Genomic DNA, 20,875 nt, shown 5'->3' on the forward strand with positions numbered 1-20,875 from the left:
GATGAGATCCACATAATTCTCTATTTGCTGTGACTCTTGGTCTTGGACATAAAATTGGAAAATACTGGCCTGGCCTACAACACATGCTTAAACCTGCCTCTCTAACCCCAGCTCATTGTTTAAGGTGAGTGGGTGGTGGTGGTGATGGTTTAGCAGTGAGCAATTTGTGCAAATAGAGGAATCGTGGTCAAATCAACCAGTTAAAAAGTATTTGACATGTTCAACTCTCAAAGATGTGAAGCATTCACGTTTTAGATATAAAAAAAAGTATTTAAAATGTAAAGATTTAGACTTCTCGGCTACATCTGCGAGCTCTTGAGTGACTTCCTGCGGATGGACTCCATGGAGTCGTCGTTGAAAAGTCGTTCAATGGTGGACACAACCGAAGCCCTGATCGCCCGGCCTAAGCCTCGGGCGGCAAACACATACAGCACGGGGTTAATAGCGCTCTTGATGTACACCAGGTACAGAGAGATGTATGCGCCATATAATGCCCGTCTATGCAGCTTGGTCCAATCAGAGCGTCCCATGGTCAAGACACGAAGGAACCGACAAACAAAATAGGGCACCCAGCAGGTGAGGAAGAGGAGCATGGTGAAGAAGAGCACGTGGTACATCCTGGTCATCCTGCGGGCGTTTATAGGGTTGGAGGAGGAGGTGGGTGTTGGAGGCACTGCCTGATGAATCGTGAGTATGACAGCTATGTTACTTCCCAGGAACACCAGCAGGGGTAAGATGAAACCTGCTATGGTCTCTGTGAGAAACAGCCCCATGTTAAACACCCCGCTCTCCAAGCACTGGAGTTTCCCACCCATCTCCTTCAGGACAGCGCTGTGGAAGTAAGGGGCAGACAGGATTATTGCCACCAGCCATAAGATGCCACAGGCCAGAGGAACAGCCCAGGCGGGCCGGCGCAGTCGAGCCCACACGGGCCTCAGGAGACACAGGCATCGCTCCAGCGCCACGGCGCACAGGAGGAAGGCGGAGGCGTACAACCCCAGGCCTCGCAGGAAGATGATGAGGGAACAGAAGCCGTGGCCGAACGGCCAGCTGTAGTCGGAGGCGAGGTAGCCCAACATGAGCGGCGTACGCAGGAGCAACACCAGGTCGGCCAGAGCCAGGTTCAGGACGTAGATGCGGAAGCTGCTGGCGGCGCGCGTTTCCTCGCCGCTGCCTCTGCGCACCAGGTGGCGATTGCTCCGCATTCCCAGCGCCCAGACCACCAGCCCGTTCAGAGGTATGCCCACCTGGAGGAACCATGACAACCAGCCAGACATTCAATCAGATTACAGGCTTTTATGCAGAATATGCATATTTGCTTTAACACAACAGCAAACAAAATGTATTCAGTGTAGTTTAGTTTATTAGTTTAATAAGGGACAATGTGCAATTACATTAATCATTTAAAGGAAAAAAATGAAAAGATGGTTGCACCAGATTTAGCTCCCAGCTAATTTCCATCTGTAGTCCCTACACATAACATAAAAGTAATAAAATACACAGAATACAAGCTATTATACAAAGATGAGGCATAAACAGACACAGTTAGACAATGGACAACATTTAGACAATGATTTAGGCGGCTAGTTCATTGTAAACATTAAAAACACCAACATGTTTCGGTCATGCTCTGGTCTTTGTCATGGTTAAAGAAGCTATTTGTAAGAAATGTAGGCTATGGCAATTAATCATAAAATCACCCAATATGTCATCAGAGACTAAGGAAACATGTTAATATGAACTGAACTGAACAGTACAGCCAGAATATTTGCATTTAGAAATGTTATTTGCAGCACACAAATCACGTTTATGTTTTGGCCTGTTGCTCCACCCACTGCTCTGCTCAATCTTCCAATCACAAAGTCGGTCGCATTTCAGCATCCAGGTCGCTAGTTACCACTGAGCTGCAGCTACAAGCATTGTGGATTATGTCTGATGTTACTAAAATTAAAAGACCTCACTATGATGCGCTACAGTATTCATTTATGTATTTAAAAAAGGACTTTGCATTAATAACATAATAAATGCACCGGAGCTAGGATTGTTGCATTGTTTGAGTTTGACTGCAGCAGCAGTTTTGGCCATAGTTTTACATATCGCTCCTTTACATAATGCATATTTGCTTTTCTTGCAGAGCTGAATGAGGAGACCAGTCTGAAATATGAAAATATTAAGGCTTACTTTTGCATAAAGGAATCCTATTTCCCAAAGAAATTGCTGTCCTCCCAAAACTGTATTTTAAAAGGTGAGCCACAACATAGTAGGCTATATACCAAAATAAGATAATCCTTTATCCTTTATTCATCCCACAGTGGGGAAATTTACAATGCAAATGCAGTTTATCTTAAATTTGACAATAATTTACATAAGTTCAGTCTTCCAGTGCCACTGAATCTCATAGCTGACAGGTCATTTCCAGCTATTACTTGATATTACACGCCCTTGATGTTTGCAGCCCTACGTAAAGCGGTAGTGTTAATGATGTGGAAACATATAAAAGAGTTCTCACCAAGAAGATGATCAATGTGGCTGCAATCTGGATGCCCCTGATCGCCTCATCCTGCACAGAGCTGTTGGAGCTGTTGGAGCTCGTTAGACCTGCACGGCCGGTGGCGTTCAATAGAGCCATTGAGGAGCTGTCAAGGTGAAGATGAGTTGAAGCACAGCCAATGTTGATTCAATGTAACATACTTTTCATATTTCTTCAAGTTCTCTTTTGAAATTTCACAAGAAATATGCACGATTGCATATGGAGTATTGTTCTCAGCACAGATGTGGTGTCGACATCCTTTACCAATGAGACTTCCTTCCTTGTTGGATTTCATGTCTGATAAAATCATTTTTCAACCTTAGAAATACATCATTCACTGAATTTCAAGTAGATTTTATGTATCCAAGTGATTGTCCCTCCATGGTTAGCAACTGGAAGGACCAGTTTTGTCTCCTGGAAAAGGAGTTGAGCTACTCACAAGGTTAAAATATACATTGACATACATACAATCGAAATGTCAGGTAGCAGTAATTATAAGCAATGATTAAATGGAAAGGAATTTGAGACAGATTTTTTTTCTTGCAATCCCTGCAGCCCCAGGGCCATAACTGAAAAAACATCTAGACCGGACCTGTTTGTATGTCGCAGGAATGAGAGGAGCATGCATGCAAACGCTCCTGCGCTGAAGAACAACACACCTTCACACAATAGCAACGCTAACGAAGGATGAGGTTACTGATTAAAATCTTGGCTCCGTGATTAACAGCTCATGAATGTCAGATTTCTAGATTCATTAGTAACACAGTAAGACATTAAGACAGAAACAGAATCTGTGTCATGGTAATTTAAAGAATTTTCTTCTTACCTGCTTTATTTGCCTTGTGCAGTGGAGAAACAGCAGGAGATAAAGAAAGAAGGTGCGCCTACTGACTGTTATAAGAGCAGTCTCTCTCTCTCTCTCTCTCTCTCTCTCTCTCTCTCTCTGTGGTTGCAACACTCCTTCCTATGAAATATGAAAGCACTACACAACTTTCGCACATATGTTTTTTTTTAGCCGTGAGAAGCATTATCCTCTGTGTACAACCACTTGGATTAGCTGCTCTGTGTAATTAAAATGAAATTACACATTAGATGTATAAAATGTAATAAAATGTATATGGGTCAGTGACAAATAAGTTTTTTTAAGACCATGCATCAGATTTCATTTGAAATGACATTTGAATGTTTTTTTTTTATTTAACAAAAGTAATACTGAATGCCCTGAAAATGTCAAATGGAGTCACCACGAAAGAATAATAAATATTATATATTCTTATCTACCTAAAGTGGATTTAAATACTTTCTTCGGATTTTTTGAATTTTAATGCATTTTATCAACACTGGGCAGGACCTATCTTAAAAACGCAGCTTTTCATCTAAACAATGTGTGTGTTGCATTGTAAAAGTGCATTACATTTATTCCACATTTGAGTCCAGATTTATTGTCCTGTATATAGTCAGGTTTCTATGAAAAAAATCTGGTTACACCACTTGACATTGGATTGCTTCATGTCATTGACCCATATACAATAGATAAGCAGTGTTGATTGTAGTTTAGTGCAAAATAAAATGTAAGGTGCAGTGCGTAAAAACGGAAGTGCCTAGTGACAGTATGCCTATGACCAGAGTTTTAGCTGTTTTATTTTTTTTTGTCATTTAATTTTTTATGTCAATTTCTTATGTCAAACATTATCTTATCATTATCATTAGATTTCAAGTCCAGTCTTGTTACCGATCACCACTCCCAGGTACACTGCGCGTCTATAATGTTTTCTTGTCTGTAACAACATCTATTGCACGTCTGTCCGTCCTGGGTGAGGGATCCCTCCTCTGTTGCTCACCCTGAGGTTTCTCCTGTTTTTCCCTGTTAAAAGGGTTTCCATGGAGTTTTTCCTCAGTCGATGTGAGGGTCTAAGGACAGAGGATGTTGCTACGATGCCATGTAAAGCCCTTTGAGACAAACTGTTTGTAAAAACGGGCTATACAAATAAAATTGCCTTGCCTTGCCTTGCCTATAAAAAAAAAGTCACCACTTGGATTTAACAAAGCTAATAGGTAAGAGTCTCCCATTGGATAACTTCTGCATGGATGATTATGTTTAAGCTGATAACAACTTATTTAACCCTAACTGATGCAGTCTCATTTCTTAAACAACCATGTCGGAAGACACATCTTGTGGTTGTGGAAAATATTTTAATATGTTTCAGAGGGGTCAGATTATTGGTATGCAGCATCAAGCAAATTAGATTAGATTAGATTAGATAAACTTTATTGTCCCCAAAAGGGGAAATTCGTCTTGGGCAAAAGTGCACCGTGTAGCAACAATTCAATAAGACATATAAGCAGCAATAAGCAGTGACAGACATACATGCAATGGACATAAGTACAGAGACAGACTTGCAAACAATAGACATGTGTTGTAGTGACAGAATAAAACATCTAAGGAGATTGCTGATTAAAATTGGGTTAAGGGGGCAGTGTTTAGCTCAGTTGGTAGAGCAGCCGGCCCATGTGTTGAGGCTACACTCCTCACTGCAGGCGGCCCCGGTTCAAATTCTGCATTGAGCGGCCCTTTCCTATAATAATGGATTACATTTATATAGCGCTTTTCTATTGTTAGTAATCCAATACCCTGCATGCCATTCCCCCCTCTCTGCCTCCCCATTTCCTGTCCATCTCTTGACTGTGCTTTCCATTAAGAAAGGCGAAAAAACTGGAAGGATAGTGGGGAACCATAATCTTCAAGGAAGAACTGTGGTCCAATGTGGCCACAGAGTTCATATCTCTCTAAAAATGAATGCAACTCTGGACGGAAAATAAATGTTTTGACATTGCAGAAGCTTACTGAACCGATGCCACAGCAAATGCGTGCCGTAATCAAAGCTAAAAGCGGTCCAACAAAATATTAGAGTGTGTGACTTTTCTTTTGGATGGGCAGTGTATTGTAGTCCTCCACCTCTTCCGGCGTCTTCTTCTTCCTTAAGTCAATCACCATCTCTCTGGTCTTGTTGACGTTCAGCTCCAGGTGATTCTGTTCTGACCACTCTACAAAGTTGTCTACCAGTGGCCATGAACTCCTGGAGTCATCAGAAAACTTCTGCAGGTGACATGACTCATGACAGTTGTACTGAAAGTCAGTGGTGTACAAGGTGCAGAGGAAGGGAGAAAGCCCAGTTCCCCGTGGAGCTACATCACCGACCTCCTCTTTGATCCTCCTCTAACTGGTTCCTCATACTTTTTCCTCGAAGCCTTAAAGGTTCAGTGTGTAATAATTGGTAAGGTTTATTGGCAAAATCTGAATATACCACCCATGAATAGGCTATATTTGTATAAGTGTATAATCACTATAAAATAAAATGTGTTTGGTTTTCGTAGCCTTATAATTATTCTTATATACATTTAGCAAGGGTCTTGCTTTAGAGAGTGTCGCCATCTTGTGCCGCCATGTTTGTACGGCAGCCCGAGCGGAAAATCCAGCCAGCCAGAGGGTACGGTTCGCAAGTTTTGCGTTCATGAATAAACAATGATGAAGAAAGAGGAAACGGTAGACATATCGTAAAATGGTTTAGATCTTCACCTCATCGCTCCATGCTCCTGAAATACTCCCAGTCATCCCAGTTGTGGTAAACAAGTTTTTTTACCGTCACTTTACCGACGGGAGGGAGGGGTGAGTGCCAGCAAGTGAGTGCTGCAAACTAGAATCTGAACGCTGGATATCACAGGTTTTACCCCCATATTACACACTGGACCTTTAAAAGTTTATGAATTGGTTATATTTTTGCCCCAATTAGATTGTAGATAAAGTGACATGTGACAGGAAATAAGCAGAGAGCGATGCCAACATTTTGTTTTATTTTTATTTAATTGTCGCCATTAGTTCAAATCTGACCCCTGCACCCACAGCGATACAGGCGTCTCCTCATGAAGGACGGGTGGGTGTGAATATACCGGCAAGATTCAGGACGCGCTTGTCTCTTTCCAGTGTAAACTGGAAATATGTTTTCACAGGATGTGGTAATCTAATCAGTATTTATCTGGTAATCTTACACATGTTGATAAAGACGTGTGTGGGCAGTGACATAGCACGTTTTAAATCTCTGTTTAAATGATTTTAATACACAAGTAATGCATTGAAGAATAGCCATAGCCGCCCGTGTGTCAAAATGTACAAGATGAACCTGTGGGTGGTGAAGTTCTGGTGCTCGAACCCTCTGAAGTGAAGTAAAACACATGGCTTTCCTCAGCTTCCTCTTTTTTTTTTTCAACATATTTCTTCTTCCATAATTTGAACACTGTCAATCACTGTGCGCATAAACAAACTATAGTTTCTGGGTAATTGTTGTCATTTCTCCACGTATCTGTCTGAGGTGTGGAGTTGCCACTTCCAGCGCGTTACATGTCGCTGAGGTTGTCTAATGCGCTTGCACTGGTCAGTGCAGACACTGGCTTCAACCGCACTTGAGCTGTTTTGACATCACGGCATTAAGATGGGCACACAGCTGTGGTTTCTTCTGCAAGTTCCAGTTTAGCCGGACACACTCCAAACCACTTTTTTTTTCACAAACCGTGTTTTAAATCAGTGTTGGTGAGCATTTCCTCTTGGCTAAGACAGTCTGTCCACCGGGGCCGGGTCACACAGTAACAGGTTTTCTTCTAGTGCATGTTGTTCTATGGCACATAACAATAACAAAGAAGATGATGTTGTTTTCAGGTTTGGGGCTGCGTGGCCCGTGTGGTCCGAGCCAACAGACAGACAACTACTGTTGCTCAAAGTGGTGAAGAAGTTCATGCTGGTTCTGATAGAAACGTGTCAAAACACACAGTGCATCACAGTTTGTTGTGTATTTGGAAGCAAAAGAGACCAACACAATTAGACAGTTGGTTATAATGTTATTCCCGATCGGTGTACTGTAGTCCACCTGTTCAGATGTTGCGTGGTGCCTGGTTGTGTCACGTTTCGCACTGTGTTGTCTAAAAGAGGTTGTTTGCACACAAAACGTCCATGCAGTTTAGGTGTTCAATGTCTTTATCATGGCCTCAACTTTATCTCACATATTGAATAAGGCCTGTGTGTTGGTACTATTTTCTGTAGTGCAGGACGTAGGAACAAAAACTGTGTAAAAACAGCCTTAGTGAAAGAAATGGCAATGTGACCTCTGGCAACGTTAAGCGAAATCCAGTTAGTCGGTCCAGTGATATGTTAACCGTTCGTCAATAAAGTGGACCAGAGACGATAGCCACCTCCTGTTAATATTTTACATAACACTTCACCCTGTAATCTGAGGTTAAGTTCTTTGTTTTTAATTTTTTTCTCATACCCCCTACATGACTTTGCGTACCCCTGGGGGGTACGAGTACCCCAGTTTGGGTATCACTGTTTTGGAGAATGTGGAGGTAATGAAATTAATCAAATGAACCTCACAACCTCAAAGCACAGGTACACATGCAAACCCAAGATCTATGATCGACTTGAATGGGCAAATTAGTCATCTGTTTATATGGGTGTATTTGTGGGGATCCCCATTAGCTGTGCTCTAAAGCACCAGTACATACATTTACTATCATGCCATGATTAAGACTAGACAAATCAACAAAAAATACCTTAAATCTTTGCAATACATATGAATCACCATCCTAAATAAAATAAAAAAAAACATACATAAAACATTCCAGTGTACAGTGGTTATATATAATATAATAATAAAGTCACCAATCCGAAAGCAGAAACATCCATGAGGTATTTTTATTCTGATAACAGCATCTTCTAGGCCAGGGGTATTCAATTCAAATTCAGTGAGGTCCAGTTACTAAATTTAAGTAAAAGGTGCCTACCTACCACTATGTCCATTATATCAGCAATGTACATTTTCATTTTTATTGTCAGTTTTCAACGCAGGAAACGTTAGTATTGTATATGCCACTTGTGTAGTAAACAACTAGCTATTTTACTATAAATAAAAGTAGCCCCAGGTGAATGAATTTAAGTCCTGCATTTCAAGTTAAAGAGAACAAGACAGAAACCTCAGAATAGAATTAACAAGAAAGTGCCTCTTTTAGAAAAAGTGCAAAAAGAGCCTTGAACAAGCCCATTTTCTCTTTAAATACATTTGGGGGTTTCCACGCAGGCTGTGTTTAGATCAGCCAAGTTGAAATTTGGGCCTGAGTGCAGTGCTTTTGGGTAAGTGTGTGAACACACGAGTCGCACCCATGGGTTCCCATCAGTATGTGTAAAAACCGCCTTAGTGGAAGAAATGGCCATGTGCCCTGCTAGTAATTTGAATCTTGGTTTGGAGTCAGCGCCATTCATCTTTAAAAGTTCGGTAATCAGCATCAGCTTTCCTTATTTTGGAGTCTAAGCCTTGCTGTCGTCACTGTCTCCCTTCTCTCTCTGGTCTCTCTCTGATTGGCGCAACTGAGTGAAGTTATTGTTGTATTGACAATTAACATCTAGCTTCACTTGCTGTCTCTAACCACGACTGTCATAAAAAAAAAAAGGTCCAGTCATTGGCAGTGGGAAAGAATTCCAAGCTTTCATATGTTTTTATTCTGTATTCTCCTGTCTAAGCATTTGGTTTCACGGTGTGGGTTGCCCATGTTGGTGGTGGGGCTGTAGGCAACACACACTGCTGCATTTTATTGATTGCAATTTGAATACACAGAGATGCTGCAATGAGATCTCAAGGCCATTCGTTGGTTCATCTGCTTCATGTTTCTTTCATGCAAATGTGTTCCAGTGTAGCTTGTTTGTTATGCCTCGGCCACAACCAAAATATACCCAAATACCTAAATACCAAACCTAAAAACCTAAATAAACAACCTGGTGGACTGTAAGGGTGTCGCACTGTATGAGGTAAATGATGGTACTGACTCATTTTGCACGTCTGTTGCCAAAGTCATGTGAGATCTGGAGTTCAGTGTAAAATAAAAACTTCCCATCTTAAAGTGGCCTTTTATTGTGACAAGCCTGAGGCGCGGTAATCGTGTTGTGTAACCTGTCGGGTGGTGGATGGATCTTCTAATCTTGGCAAAGAAGTGCTCACTGACTGATTAATACAGTTGTGAACAAAATTTAAGAAACAGAAACCTCTTGTAGAAAAAGATGGATATTTTATTTCAATGCAGAATTTAGTATTACGTGTGGTGCAGGTGACTTTTTTAGAACTGTTATGCTGGTGGCAGATGGGACAGCAGTCTGTTCAGGTGCTGAAGATGTCTAGAGGAGCGTCTTTCAGCTGCTCTGCACAAAGCACTTAGTTTCCAACATATGTTGTACAGGTGAAACCTTGTGGGGTTGATCTGAGACAGGACGGGGAGGCGGTCTACAGGCAGATTGTTTGTTTTCGTTCTCAGAGCTGCTCCATCACCTGCTGCATCCCCAGTCAACCATGGTTTGTGGTTCGAGTGTACAGTGATTTTTCTGGTTTCTCTTACATCATCTGTGCACTTTTTGATGTTTTCCATCGCAGTCACTGTTTAAGATGTGGTAGTTTTGATGTTTCAGGCCTGTAGTTTCCAGTAAAGTCCTGTAGGGCTCAGGTGCTCACTTTTGCCCACACTTAAATTTGCAGTGATGGAGATGGAGATGCCTTGTATCCCCCCCCCCCCCCCCCCCCCCTCCCCCTTTGAGCTGCTGTATTTCTAATACCGTGTGTTATTGTCCTCTGTTTGCAAGGTTTGTGGACAATGAAAAATCACTTGGTCGTGCATCATGCAGTTGATTCAGGGCCTCCTTAGCGTAAGCACTGGGAGGGATATACATAGCTTGTGTGCATCCTGTTTATGAAGACCCTCTGCAGGTTGTATGTGTGGCACTGGAAGTGTTTGTTTGGAGGAAGTAGGTTTGGCCATTCATTAAATCACTGAACCTTTGTCTTGCAATACTTTTTCCTAAGCCGGTCTGTTGCTCTTAAGCCAAACATTAATACCCCTCCAATATACACTCCCTAAAACGGTGGATCATTGTTGCTTTTAAAACACTTATTACTCATAAAGGAATAAATACATTTCAAGACACAGATTTGGTGTGCAACAACAAGTACTTTTTGCAGGAGGACGGTGAGCGTGCTCCTCACTAAAAATAACCTGTATTGCTCATGTTCATGTTGGTGAAGAAACATGTCAGCCATTGCAACAGCCTGGTTCACTGAAGTGTTTCCAGACAAGGGGGTTCTGTGGTAAGAAGAGGAACAAGTAATCTGGGTTTAGCTCCACACACAACTTGTTTTTTCAGCATTTGTGTTGTTGAGTTTGTTGACAACAAGAAAACTTTTAAATCACCACTCTCATCCTTGTTTATGATAGAAAGCTCTTTTGCTTTGATGACTTTAAAGAGACGCCCCTCATCAGGTTTTTATATTGATGACATTGGTATAACAACTACAATAGCTGATCTTTACCAGTAGATGGCAGTGCTGCTTATTTTGTAAACAGGAAATCAAATCAGTAATTGTTTGACTGGACCTGAGACATGACTTCATGTAACAAAGTCATGCACCTGGAATAAATGAGACAGTTTGCTTCAGTGATTCAAAGGGGCGAGTTCATTGTCGCCTCTGACACATTGATGACATTTGATTAGTATTGAAATATAACTTTCACATGTCTGTGGCGTGCAAAATTTTAGGCAGTTTGAGTTGTTAATCACTCTCTTTGATGTGAATCCAAACTGTATGAATTCAAATTTATTCAGATATGAAACACTGCAGTTTTCATTTTTATGACTAATCAGCTCGTCTTTGTTCATTTATTAAGTTCTATAAAATCATAACAGCAATTTCATTGTTAATTTATGTTAGTTTTGTCATTGGTAGTCGCTTTGATCCACAGTTCTGACTATTAATAAGTTCATTTGAAAATGACTAAATATTTAACCCTGATTGGAAGTATCAGACTATTTCATAGCAGTGACAAATAAATTCCAACTGTCTATTTTCATTCCACAACAACAAAAAAAGCTGTCAGTATTTTTAACTATATTTTTGCTTTTAAGAGTGAAGGTCACTGATGCCGTACATATTTGGTTTAAATGATAAAAATGCTGAGATGGTTGGTGGCTATATGGACTAACAAACTACATGGAAAAATAACTAACAAAGTAATAAACTGGTTTTATTTGTTTTGGACTAATCACTGTCAAACACAGAGACATTTATCAAATTGAGCCTGAAACATGAACAGAAACAGTTAAAATGTTGTCACTGCTACTAATTTACATGGAATCAAAGAACCAAAACCTCATCATTATTCCAAAGCTTGTTGGGTTTGTAATATAAATATGTAAATGTACTGGTTTGGATTTTGAGTTTCATGTTCATCATGTTCTGTGGCAATGTGGTGAACTTGGAAAAAATTTCAAAGTGTGACGCGAGACAATTTGAACTTATAAAACCAGCAACAGCATTCAAGTTTAGACTATTGCAACTGTATTTTATATATTTCAAGTTATGTTTTTCATTCGTTCTTCTTTTTTTATGAGCACTGTGATAATTTATTTATCTTTATTTGTCCTTTCAAGCCCCTTGCCCATTATTTGGACACAGTAATGTTACAATTGATATACCAAATAACCAAATAGATGGATCCCCTGACACACAGTACGAATGACTCTTAAAATCACCAAAGCGGTTGCATCATTGGATCTCAAATGGAATCCAACTTGTTCAGTCAAGTAAACTTTATCAGCTCGTAAAACCAGAGGGGCTGTGCAGGGGCAGGACAGGTAATTTTCCAGTTTGATTAAAATTGCTATGATATTCTTTAATTCAATGTTCTTCAAAGAAAAACCCTGCCCAGATGCTTGTTCTTACATTTCTGCTTGACTTGTATAATGTTAATAGATGTTCAAACTACTTTCCCAGTAAATAGGTAAGGGCTTTTCCAAAACCCATGAATCAAGTCTGTCGGAGCACTGACACCTTCTACAGGTATAAATCAGGACATGAATAAAGAGTCTTACATTGAATCAAGCGGATTCCCTCTGTTTATCCCCTCCTATATGCATCATTTCCTTCAAGAAATTTTTTGGCCATTTACCATTTCCCAGCATCCTTTGCTCTTACTTGAGGGAAAATCCATGAGAGACACAGAAACAAAGAAAATATTTACAATATAAAACACTTTCAAGACTAATAATTTTAGATTTTGGGATTGAGCAAGACACACTTAGGGGAAGTTGGTTTTCTGCGTTTAACATCACATGGTGAAAAGACAATGAAACAATTTTACAATACAACCCTCTTATGTATGAACTATAATCAATCTCAAGCCATCGAAACCTCAACTTCATAGAGTAATTAACGAAACGAGTGATATTTTGTTGTGCTATATCAATATCTAAGTGAATTAAGACTAAATCTAACGCCGGTTTTCATGGAACCAGTTTTTGTGGCTAAATATTTTCAATAACCAGAAATTTTAGAAAGAATTTTCTGGTTTATGGTGTTGTTCTTTCCACTTCTGAAGCCCACCCACACTTCCTTTAAATGTGCTAATTTTAGATGAAGGGAAATGAAAGAGAGCTCTGTGCTCTGTGCTTTGTTGCTCGTAGTGTTTATCTAGTCGTTATTCAATATTGTTGTGGGATAAAACAAATGCTGCTTTTGTTGTGAAACTGAAGCTGGTAAATTTAGGGGAAAAAAAAACATGTGTTCTAAAGAACGCAACTAAAACACAAAACAAAACAAAAACAAACAAAAAAACTGTCATGTGTCTTGTCTGTCGGAAATTTTCCTTCATGGCGGACACACAGACTGAAACACAGTGACGGCATAGAGAGCTGGAAATGTTATCAGATCATATCAGCTGTACGTCTGTCGCGTCTCGCATGCATATCCCACATATGACAGGAAGACAGTCAGAGTCAGCGTCAGGCCCTCGAGGTGCCCACGTGGAAACAATGAAACGACGCTCTCCTGCGCTCAAGATACAGTATATAGAGAAAAAGAAAGTACATTTTTGTCCTCCTTTTGACTAAACACAAATAAATACACCGTGAACAATGAGGACACTTTCACCCTCTCTGATTTTCTCAGTAGCCGCCGGTGAAGTTTTACATCCCGTCCCTTCACTCGAAGTTCTAAAGAAGATTAGGATCTGCTTTCCCCCTAACACCTAAACATGATGTCAGTTCCTCTTTGAAGACCCAGACAGACAGACAGACATAAATCTTCACGATATGAGGTTTTAAATGAAAAGGGAAACTTATGAAGCAACTTCCTCACAACGTTTGTGATCTATAAGAAGACAGAGAGCCAGAAAGCTGCCAGACGTATACTGTAGGGGATCGTGTTGGTATATTACACTGTGAATTTCCAGTAAGTGAATGAGGGGGGGTCCCTGCCTCGGTTCTGCTTCTTCCCCCACCTCTTCATGTACTTTCAACCTTTTCCCTTCAAATTATTACATCATCTGGCTGTACTTTTGCTTTAGTGTTCTCTCTTCAACACTCGCAGGGATGTGATACACAGGACGAGTCTTTCTCTCCAACGAGTGACATGTAGGAAAAGAGTTTGAGTGAAGCCAAATTGTGAAGCTAGCTAGTGAGTTTTACGCCGATGCCACAGCAAAGAGGGTTGGGTATTGTGAGAATAGACGGGGAGGCACCTCGTCTTCTCAGAAACGCCATGTATGACTTGGTTACGGAGTTACCACAAGCAAACACTGCAGGCAATGAGATTCTAGGCCAACTCGCAGGCAACGTCTGAGATACGTAATGAGGAGAAGAAGCAGGATCACAGTCATTTAGTGGAAAAGGGGTCTCTCAAAATCCCCACTGACACTCCCATAACTGAAAACCAATTCATCTCACAACTCTGCTCACTCATAGTGTTCAGTGACTGTGCAGGTGGCCTGACAAGAAATGAATGGTTAATAGTCGTATAAGTGAAGGTGTAAATACAACAAGTCGTCCTTAACTTAAACAACCATCTCTCTCGTTTTTTTTTTTTCTTCTAACAACGTGATATGAACCATAGCAGTGGCTCCTGAGGTAGTGACACATGTACTACCGGACGTTGGTTGCCACGGTTACCATAATATAAACATGTCGCCCGCAAGTGTGGCATACCGATTGACGCCATGATTACTGAAATAATCGTCATCGCTTGATTAGGGTTTTGGGCGCCAAAACTAGTTTGTTCAGTTTAGGAAAAGATCGAATAATCTAATCCGTCAGCGCTTGACGATCTTTTGTTGTGGTCACTTTAGTCCCCCAACCCCCCCCCCCCCCCCCCCCTCCCCCTCGACGCACTGTACCTCCGCACCTGACAACTACCGTTCTCAACCTGGTCTCCTAGTGGACCGGGTCTGGCTCCAAGTTTGAGCAAATAAATGAGCAAAGACCCGACCAGGTCCGACCAGTGTTGACCCTGGACCAGATGCGGTCGGACCGCGGCAAAAATAAATAAATAAAAGAAAGCCTGTAGCTGTGTTTATAGAGACGTGACAGGTGTGGCACGACAAGCATGGTGATCAGCTGTGGTCATTGAATAGACTACACTATAGGTCATTTCAATTTGCGCAATTCTCAATTTCCTTTTTATTTAGTTTTATAACATTTATATGCGCATCGAGAGTGAGTGAGTGAGCGAGCGCGAGAGAGAAACAGCGGGTGCACCAGATGATTGCCACCCGACAAAAACTGAAATGAGACGGTTAAAGAGAGGAAAAACACAGAATATAGCTAATATATGTCCAAGAGACTTTGTCCCGAGGAAGGATCGGATGGTGGCTCAGGTTTAGTGATGAGGAAACTGTCACTGCAGCTGCACATCTGTCCGCAGCTGCTCCAAACAGACACGTCACAAACTTTATTTCGAAGGGACAGATTAGATGTTGATTTTGTTGCACCCAAACATTAAGCATATAGAACAGACCCGGCTTGAGACCGGCTTTTATTTGCTCAAACCTGGAGACAGACCCGACCCAGTGCAACCGGCATCTCTCGCCTTTTTTTTCTTCTTTTTTTTTTTAGAGAATTTACAGTAGCCTGGGCTACACATGACGGTCTGGGAGACGCTGTGCGCTACTGTAGGGGGGATGAGAAGGCTCACGGTTCAAATGATGTAGACTTGATCTAAAGTAGGATATTACTGACCAGAGGGGGGGACAACACGTATCCCCACCGGGGATAATAATAAATGACCAGAGGGGGGGACATCGAAAACAGAGGGGGGGAAAATCCCCACCATCCCCCCCGGCAAATCGCACCCTGGCTACTGTGATAATGACGCAGTCACCTTTGTTGAAGGCTTTACCGTGACTTTCGTACGGGAATCAAATACCACTCTGCCCTATGTTGTATTGACCCAGTTTTATCAATCAATCCGACCCAATTATCTCCTAATGTGGCGCTTTTTATTCTACATTACCACAGACTCTGCTGCTGTAATAACAACTACGGCCACTAGATGTCGTCTAACAACAAAACGTAACTATGCGTCACATTAACCTGCTGCACAAACGGCTTGTTTTTTTGTAGGAGGAAAATAAAAGAAATGCCACCATGAGGTTGTCATTTGTGATTTTTATTGACATGCTGTATCATAGACAGGTTGCCATGACACTTCTGTATATATTGCAAAATTTCTTGGAATCAACAGGCACAAATTCTTGAACAGTCATGTATTGTCCTCAGAAGATGAACTCATATGACCTGAGGTGAGGCCGATATTTGTGATTTAGAGGGAAATTTTGCAACAACTGTTGAGTGAACCGCCATCAGATTGGAGCTCACACACTCATTCTCCCCTGAGGATGTATTTACATGGTGATGCCTTACATTCTCATAATGTCAACTTATTTATTTAATTTACCCAATACTTTGGTTCAAGTCCAAATATCAGCAAAATATAATGACATTCCCAACAGCCTTAGATATTCTTTGCTAATTTAAAGAAGAACTAAGCAGGATTTTTTCCCATGGCTATGCTACATTTTTACCTTAATTAAAAAGCTCCAGAGTAATTGTGATGTTATCTCACTACTGACTTTATTTATGCTGCGTTCGATTGCACTCGGAACTCGGAAAGATCCAGGTCGGAAATTCCGACTTCCAAGGTAAATGCGTTTCATTGCACAGCCTCGGAAAACAAGGCCGGCCACAGTAAGGTGATGTTTGTTTGGATGTCTTTCGAGCATCAAAAAGTACGGCTGGGGAAATACATCAGCTACATAAGGGAGAGAAAGAAAGTGTGTTTTTTCGTCCCTACTACATATGCGCACAGACCTTTTTAAATCACAAATTAACAGTGGGAATGGAAATGCCACTGCAAAGTAATTCTACACTTTTATTAATTTAACACAAATTAGATGACACGTAAGTAAAAGTTGAGGAGAAAGTGCAACGCCATTTTGCTTTGATGTAATTCCGACCGACTCACACATCTGTGGCTAAGATCGGCTAATCTTAAAGAGCTGCTAGCATGACTTACGTACATGCTGGCATAACCCAGTTAGCCCACCTAAAGGAATTGCACGTACATTTTCGCTATTGCTACATTGCCAACGTCAACATTAACAGCTGTTAACTCACCAGTCTTTATTTTTATTTTTATTAATCAACATTTAAACACACATTACAAGACAGTTACACAGACAGTTAGACATGTACAAAACTGTATGGGGCGAAGGGCGATTACAGAGCAAACAAACAAACAAACTGGGACAGAACAAACCAGAGAGTGGAGGGTGGTGTTGAGCAGGAATATTGGGTATATTGGAAATAAAAACAGAGAATACGGAGGTTGATAAAGTAAAGAAGAAAGAATAAGAAAGAGGGGGAGGAATGGAGGGGATGAATGAGTGTGTGTTTTGAGGGATCAGCTCTGGACAAATTGTATGAATGGTGACCAGGTTTTATTGTAGTGGGTGACATTCAGTTTTTCCAAAAAAAAAACATAACATAACTCGCCAACCTTGAGAAAATATTGCCAGTTCAGCATCAAACTTAATTCCTTTGCAATCCAAGAAGAACAGTTTACCTATGTTACTTGCCATAACTCCAGCGTGCCCTCCTCAGACTGGCCACAAAGACACTTCTGCGTGTCCATATTTGGTTACAGTTATAGCATCACCTCATGGCCACCTTTAAAATAGCCACTTACCATGTGACACACTCAATGACATCTTGGTTTTTGTGACCTTGACTTTGACTTTTGAGCCCTGTACCTGGCGATTTGCAGCCACTTTGACCGACGTTGCTGAGCAGGGGCATGATGACCATTGGCCAGTCGATTGCTGCTTGTATCTTTAATTTTGTTTTCTATTTCTATTACTTTCTGAAGTTAACATACTTACAAAAGTGTCACTGTAGCATCCAGTCAACTTTGAAATAGTAGCACTACTCAGAGGGGAATATTACAATCTCCCTTATTGAACATAATGATGACTAATGAACATTGGCAATTAAGCACCCATCATCACCACCTGCTCTTTGCAAGAAACAATGTTTTAACCAGATTTATACTCAGAAATAGACTCAAACCAGACCTGATACAGACTGTGCTGGATTTTGTGAGTGATCTGTCAGTGGACTGTGTTCTCCCATGGTGCAACACACAGGGGAAATGGAGGAACTGCCACAGATGGAAAAAAGCACAAGATGTGGGTGGTAATGAAACACCTCCAGAAAGAGTTTGGGTGAACAAAACACACAGATATAAAAATATCAAATGTTAACAGAGAACTTTCTATTCCTATTGTGTCATTTCCTATTTGTTGAAAGTGTCCAAACATTATAGTAGCACATACTACAGATTTAGTGCTGTAGATGTATGTGGGGCAAAAGCTTTGGTCTTATTTCTAAGGCAGGGAAAGTGAGGAATCACCAACTATGTGGTTCAATCCTCTTTATTTATTCATCCACTCTCATTGAAGCAGTGGAAACTGTGGGGAGGGGAAACAGTTTGATACTGAGTCAGATTTGTTTCCATTTGCAGTAATTTTTTTTTTTTTACATCAGATGTAGAAGTATTAGATTAATGTAATGTGTTAATACAATGTCTAACCATTTCTTCTCATTTTTGGCTAATATGATCTCTGTCTTTAGATTTCTTCGAACATCACATTAAAAATCCTTTAAATAGACAAGAAAAGAAGAAGGGGGATTTTTTATTTTTACACATGTTGCTCATTGGACATGTTTTCCTGGCAAACCTTTCACATGTTTGAAAATATATTTTACTTTCAATTCATGGTGTCAAATTGCCCTCATTCTTGTTTAAACCTTTTCCTGCCGTCACTACTTCTGGCAAAACCGTAAAATAACCCCATAAAAATCCAAGAAATTAAGATATTACCGTGACTTCTGAACACATTACATGTTATACTGTAGGCGGAATTTACATAAAGATAAATGGCATCTTACTTTAATAAGTTTGTTGCGTGATATTCTTTTCTTTTTAACAGTCATTCAGTTAGACAGGGGATTTTTTTGCATGACTCACGCAAGTATATAAAAGAAATGTAAACCCACATGTTGGTTTACTGATGAATGGGAGAGGGCAGGAGAAAGAGAGAGAGACACACACAAATGCAGAGGGCGGAGAGACGACAAGAAGAGAGAGAAGCTCAGAGCAAAGGAGTGAAACACCAGTTGCTGAAAGAGGAAGTGCTGTGGATGTGGTGACAGGTCAGTACCAACCTAACTACAAATACACACACAGTCTTTAACTTCCTGACAACATCTCGACTTAAATTAATATCAACTCTTAACCTGAGTCGACTTATGGCAACACCTGGTTACATCCTGTTTTTGCCTTTCCTAACGTTTCTCCCTGTGGGGAGAGGTAATGAGTGATGGATAACGAACTTTACTGAAAGTACCAGCTCCACACCTGGACTCCTTCAGTCTTTAAAAAAAAAAAAACTGGGGCTGATTCACCTCGAGAGTTTTCACAGCTAAACTCTTCAATACGGACCCTCTAGAGGGTCAACGCTGAAATATATCTTAGATTTCTGAAGTGAAAAGAGAAGTAAAAAGAGCAGAAATGTCTACAAGGCCAAAGTTTAAATCTCAGCTGTTAAGAATAAAATCTAAGGACGGTGAGAGAAATGTTTGTCGGTGTAGTATTTTCTTGTTTTTTTCTTATGAATGGGTTGCTTATATCTGTAAAGAGAATAGATAGAGATGACATTTCTGATCAATCATGAATTGGCATCCCAGTTTAATATTTTTTTTAATATTATTTCTCACTATGTTAAATGAGTGGTAGTTTCCTGTTTAATCGGATTCTCCAAAAGCTTTGCTGTTGTAAGCGTAGTAGTACAACTTACTACGAATGAATTACAACACCCAGTCATTTGCTTATGTGGTGAATTCTTGTGAATGAAACTGTTGCAGTTTATAAATGTAGAAATGATCTGTCAAAGCCATCCCGTAATATGAGTGTGTGCCTCCCCCTGCAGGACGTCCTGAGCAGTCTGAGGTAAGGCAGCATGGGAGGGATGATGACGATGATGATGATGGTGATGATGCAACAGCAAGTCCAGTCCCAGGTTGAGGTTAATGCTAATCGTGATAGGGGTTGTCAATCACTAAACACCTAACATGTTAGCATTAGCTTTACTCTGGGAAAAAAAACACACACACTGAAGACTTCTGGTGCCAACTGATGCCTCTACTGGGACGGAGACCTCATCATAAAGCACCAAGTGAGGCTGTAAAGGACTAAATCTTCACTGTGCGTTACTCTATTGTCAACGAAGCCGTCGAGCAGTGGAGATGCTGCTGCTGCTGCTGCTGTCAAAAGAAAAAGAGCACCTTTAAAGCTTTTAACCTCGACACACCTCAAATTGCAGGCCACTTTAAAAAACAGTCCATCTTTTTCCATTTCAGATCCATTTTTTCTTTGCGGCACTGCTGGATGTGTGTGTGTGTGTGTATGTGTGTGTGCATTGGGTTGACCTTCCCCTCAAACCCAGCTTTACACAAATCACTCTGAAAATCAATCTTCTGATCTCATCATTCCTCTGATACATTCAATGTACCAGAGACTCCAAAGTAGCCCCGACAGCAGGAGAGAACCTGCTTTATAGTTTCAGGGTTTTCATTTAGTTTACTGCCTATAAACAAACTGAATTACTGACCAGCTCTGTCTGTTTGTAGAATATTATTCCAGAAAGCTTTTTTTTTGTGTGCCTTTCTTTCAATAATGGGCTCCTTTGGTGGCCTTACTTAGTTCAGTTTGCTTCTGATTGGTCCAGGTCAGCCTGAAGCTCTTTAAATATCCTGGGTGGTGTTTTTTCAGTTCACACCTTCTTTGCACACATTAGTTCTTCTCAGCACCATGTCCTGGGAACCTCTTGATAGCATCGCAAACTGTTCTTTGACCTTGAGCAATTTATTTC

The 20,875-nt window shown here is 40.7% G+C and overlaps 1 protein-coding gene across 1 annotated transcript; it reads right to left on the reverse strand.

Annotated features, from left to right (window-relative positions):
* Positions 1-299: 299 nt before the first annotated feature.
* LOC311008084 (C5a anaphylatoxin chemotactic receptor 1) lies at positions 300-2,629 on the reverse strand (the record flags this gene model as incomplete). Its single annotated transcript, XM_084001519.1, has 2 exons — positions 300-1,247; positions 2,510-2,629. 2 exons carry the CDS (start codon positions 2,627-2,629, stop codon positions 300-302), a joined length of 1,068 nt encoding a protein of 355 aa, XP_083857645.1.
* Positions 2,630-20,875: the final 18,246 nt, after the last annotated feature.

Source organism: Trachurus trachurus (genome assembly GCF_905171665.1).
Source record: "Trachurus trachurus genome assembly, chromosome: 3".
NCBI lineage: Eukaryota > Metazoa > Chordata > Actinopteri > Carangiformes > Carangidae > Trachurus > Trachurus trachurus.